Source organism: Pterocles gutturalis, unplaced genomic scaffold, assembly GCF_000699245.1.
Source record: "Pterocles gutturalis isolate BGI_N339 unplaced genomic scaffold, ASM69924v1 scaffold2976, whole genome shotgun sequence".
Classification (NCBI taxonomy): Eukaryota; Metazoa; Chordata; class Aves; order Pterocliformes; family Pteroclidae; genus Pterocles; species Pterocles gutturalis.
In genome coordinates this window covers 3056-7850 of record NW_010099984.1, presented here as the reverse complement: position 1 = coordinate 7850, position 4795 = coordinate 3056, and the positions used below count along the sequence as shown (strand labels likewise).

General features: G+C 59.2%; 1 protein-coding gene across 1 annotated transcript in view; it reads left to right on the top strand.

The window, feature by feature from the left end:
• The window catches only part of NDOR1 (NADPH dependent diflavin oxidoreductase 1), a gene marked incomplete at its 5' end in the record, with an annotated part of 13735 nt that overhangs the window by 7531 nt on the left and 1409 nt on the right, over positions 1-4795 (top strand). Inside the window, 3 exon segments of the mRNA XM_010077829.1 lie at positions 275-355; positions 358-380; positions 2967-3070. Coding sequence (XP_010076131.1) covers positions 275-355; positions 358-380; positions 2967-3070 — 208 coding nt within the window.

The following is a 4795-nucleotide window of genomic DNA, read 5'->3' as shown; positions in this document are numbered from 1 at the left end:
GAAACAGGCAGCCCTGGAGGGCTCTTCTTGTCCTACCTGGCCTCCACCTCCTGCCTTCCCAGCATACAGGGGCCTCTGGTGGCCACAAGCCACCTGGCTTCATGCTCACACGGTTCCTGAGTCCTCCTGGCTCTCCCAGGCCAGGGCTGTCAGCCAGGCTGGCAAAGAGGTGAGAGCCTTTGGGCTGCTGCAGGTCCCATGGGCCCCAATGGTCCCCAGCGTTCACAGGGCATGTGGTCCACCCAGCACAGCCCTTCTGCTCTGCTCTCTGCAGGGAACTGCTTGTTCTTTGGCTGCCGCCAGAAATCCAAGGACTTCTTGTGCCAGGCGGAGTGGGAAGAGCTGGTGGCGCAGGGCTTTCTGCCTTCTCCAGGGACCAGGTTAGTTTTCGGAGGAGGTGGATACAGAAGCATCTCAAGCAGCACTGATGGGAGTCTGGCAGTGTTTTTGGCCCCTGTACCTGTTGACATGGCCTGTGAAGGTCCTGGTGGGGTGGCACAGTGGTCACCTCACTCCCCTGCACCACCTGGGTGCTGCTCTCCAGCCAGGACGTGTCTGGCTGAGTTGGACTAGAAAGGTTGCTGGGATGGGGCCAGCAAGTGCCGGAGCAGATAAGGCGTTAGCCAGCTTTGTTTGGCTGGACTGCATGAGCAGTAAAAGGCTCCCAGGCCTCTCGGGAGGATCACCAGGCAATAACGTTTCTTGGTTGAGTGCCACTCTCCCCACAGTGTCCCTCTGATTGCTGGCTGAAGCTGAGGAGCTTGGCCTCCTGCCCTGGCTCGCAATGCCCCCGTGCCAGCTCTCCTGGAGCCTCAGCCATGCAGGAGAAAGCTCCCTGGGGGTATGACCCATCCCCACAACTCAGCCCCTCACTTTGCTCCCTTATTTCCCAGACAGCATCTTTGGTAGGCAGCTCTCAGCCCCTCTCTGGGCTGCCGAGCTTTTTACATTGCCGGGGAGCTGGGACCCTGTTTTGTTGCCTTGCCTCGTCCCTTAATGGCACTGAAAGCTCAGCCTGCCTTTGAAACTGAGAGATCTGATAAAAAGGGTTAGTGAGAATGGGTATTTCTAAGTAGCGCAGCTGCACCACTCCTTTTCTCCTGGCTGTGTGCATGTGTTGACATGAAGCCAGCATCTTTTATCCGGTCACTTGTAAGGCATGAGCTGAACGGCTCTGCGAAGGCTTTCCAAGTCTTTGCTGAGCAGGAGCAGCACTGCAGAGGTTTGTTGGATGACCAGGCTGCCTTTTTCCTGATGGCTCACACAGTGAAGGGGGGCACCTGCTGCTCCCTGAATCTGGAGAGCAGCCCCAGAGCCTCCTCCTGACCTCGCAGACTCTGGAGGGACGAGACTCACATCGCAGTGTGCCTCCTGGCCTCCCTTCTCTGCCTGCTCCGTGGGACGAAGCAGTTTGCCATGAGAGTCTTCTGCCACCAAGTCCTTGCAGTGCTGCACAGGGAGGCAAGCGGGAGCACAGGGTGTGCCACACTGGGCCATTGTACCTGTGGCTCTAGAAGATACCACAGCTGTTAACTTGTCAAAAACTTAGTTTTCAAAGAGCCTGGCAGGAGCTGGGGTGCTCCATAGCTGAGCAGGATTTCCCTTCTCTCCGTAAGGTCTCTTTGCGGTGACCTTCTGTCACATCACGTCTGCCCACGGTGCAGACTGATGGATCCCAGCCTAATGCGGCTGTCACTAATTCTTAGCAGGATGCCCTGGGGTTTAGCTGAGACATCGTGACCCAAGTCTGTCACTGGGGTGCTCTGGTTTCTAGGTAGCTGCAGATCCTCAAATGACCCTCTCGGAGCCTCAGACAGAGCCTTTGTCAGCACTTAGCTGATTAATGTTAATGATGCCGAAGCTGAGCTACCGGCTGGCTGTGTTGGTGCTTGTGACGGGCTTGCTTACCTCCTGCATCGCCAGCAGCTGTCGGAGCCATGCCTGGGGGTGACCTGACTCTGCAGTGCAGTGCAACCAGTGGAGCTGCGTGGGACATGCTGACCACGTGGTGACCAGCTCTTGTGACAGCCAGGGCTGGCTGCTGCGTGGCCTTGTTCCCACCTACACCTCGGGGCTGGGGCGCGCAGGGCGCCTGGGACACGGCGAGAGCCTTGGTGCCTTTGGGGCTGGATGGGAGGGAGGAGGACATGGGGAGGAGGCTGCCCCTGCAGCTCAGCTCACTGCTCTGCAGACCCACCCCAGAGGGCCTGGCCTCTGTCACAGTGTCACCTTTGTCATGGAGGAGCCGTCTGGGCCGTCTGGGCCAGCAGTGAATTCAGGGCTTTAGCCGTGGTGTTCCTCTTGGGCAGAAGCCAGGGCCGCAGGCAGTTGTTGCTTGGATGCATGAAGTCTTGTGGATTAACCTTTTGGGAACTCTCCTCAGTTGGGCTGTACTGTGCCAAAAACCAGTTGTATCCAGTCTCTAAGCACAGTGGAGGGGCAGGGAGTGGGACCGAGGCTGTCCCCCCGAGCTTTCTGCCCTTCCAAGCTGTTTCAGGCCTCCAGCAGGTGACCAGGCTGGGACCAGCAGCCAGGGCTGTGGGGAGGGGTCTCTGCCCTGTGGCCCCCTGGCACAGGGCGAGCAAAGAGCTTCCTCTGCCCGTACTGGGAGAGGAGAGGGCAGGAGGGGAGCCCTTGCAGGGACTCCTCAGCTTGTGGCCCTGGCTGTTCACCAGAGCTGGAGCAGCCAAAGGATTTGGGGGGTACATGGGGCGTGTTCCGCACGGACTCTCCTTCTGCTGCACCCGTCTCCCGCCAGCCCATCCCAGCACACTGACATGAGGTGTGGGTGTCTCCTGTGTGAGATTTGATCCAACTGCTTCTCCCAGTGCCCCCTGCGTGGAGGGGCTCCGCTGCCGCTCCCCCGATCTCCTTGCAAACAGCCCCTGAGTGCAGTCCCTGGGGGCTGGACAGGCATGCTGGGGCTGCTGCGGGGCTGGCGGGCTCAGCACTGTGTTTCCCTGCAGGAAGAGAAGGTTTATGTTCAGCACCGCATCCGGGAGAACCAAAGGCTGGTGTGGGAGCTGCTGAGCAACAGGAGCGCTCATGTCTACCTGGCTGGGTGAGTGAAGGGTCTCTGCGCAGGAATTGGGGGAGCAGGGCTGCACTTTGCTGTTTCTGCACCTCCCTGGAGGCATTTCCTCATCTCAGCCTCCAGAGCGAGCACACCCTGTGCCCTGGCAGGTCTCTAGGAGCTGCAGCAACTGCTGCAGAGGGACCAACTCATTCCTCCTCTCCGTATGTCCTGCTCCGTAAGCCCTGGCCTGAGGGGGGCATTTCTCACCTACCCTGCACTCTGATGAGGAGGGGCAGAGCTGGAACCATGGTAAAGCTGCTGCAGCTGACTCCACATGCCCATCCCTCCAGCTGCTAGCGCCTGTGACCAGTGTCACCTGCCAGTGAGCTGCCTGGCCTCTGACCCATGGCGAATCCATAGACAGGAGAGCCCTGGCCTCATCACACCCCTCTCCTCCAGTGGGGCTCAGTGAAACTGGAGAAAAAGGCTTGTGCAGTTCCTGCGGCTGCTCAGGTGGGTCGGAGGCTTTTAAAGCACAATATACGAGAGCTCCGCTGGTGCTGGGGCTTGTGAGCAACAGCTTTTGGGACCCTTGTCGATCCCAGCCAGCAGTTTGCACCCGAAACTGCCTTCCTGGGGTAGGGACGAGCCGCATTGCACCGCAGTCTGCCTCCCTCGACAGCGCAGTCCTTCACCAGGTGGTTCCCTTGGGCTGGTCGGAAATCTTGACCTGTTGGCCAAAAAGCGGGGTCTGGCCTTTGGAGGCAGAGCAGCTGCAGCTCTTTTGCCAGCTCAGTGGCTCTTTTCCTGGGCAAAGCCCGTACCCTGCCTGACCGAGTCACTGCCTGTGTGGCAGGGAGGAGGCTGCTCACCGGCTGCCCAGGGCCAGCGTTGTGAAATGCTTTGGGCTCCTTGAGCAGGCGAGAGGCTGGCGATGGTGTTTGTCGTGCACCCTGTGACCTGGAAAGCACTGTGCAAACCTGGGCCTTGCTGTCGACACGAGCAGCAATTGCAGGAGGCTCTTTCCTGCTTGTCCCACATGAGAGCAGGAACTTCCCGAGTGCCTGGCAGGGTGCGACTGGCCTCGCTGCATTCCTGGGAGAAGGACATTTTTGTTTACTGCCCAGGAAGCGGAGGCCAGGCTGCCCGCTGCCCCTCTCTTGCTGCTGTAACGGTGCTGCCACCTCGTACAGTGTCCCTTGCTGCATCACAGGGCTTCCTGCGGCCTTGACCCCAACTGATTCCTACTCACAGATCTGGGGTTTGGGTTTGGTTTCCTCCATCAAGCTGCAATTGGGACTTGGGGTTGTGCCTCTGTCTGCAGCCCAAATGCTGAGAACGTTGAGCAGCTGTTGGGTGACCACTGGGCATGGTGCCTTGATGACTCTCTGTCCCCTCCTTCTCCCGTCCTCTTTGCTCCTTTCTGGTGCCCATGGAGGCACCCTGGGGGTTGCCAAAGAAGGATCAGTGTCTTGGAAAGAGCACAGCTTGCACAGCTCTCCCCAGTGCAGGATTTTGCAGTGGCCGTGAGGATGGTGTTTTGGACATTGGGGTTGCTCTGAGATTCATCTTGCTGGGGCTATTGTCCCTGGCACAGGGTGGTCCTCAGCCCTGATCAGGCAGGTGGGATCCGAGAGCCTCATCCTCCTTGTACAAGTGGCAACTGTCCTGTTTGCAGTGGGCATGTTCCCACCCCCCTGAACAGCCCACGTCGTGTGTAAAGACACCCGGGGTCACAGCGTCCCTCCCTGGCCCACAGACTCTGGACTGCCCGTGGGC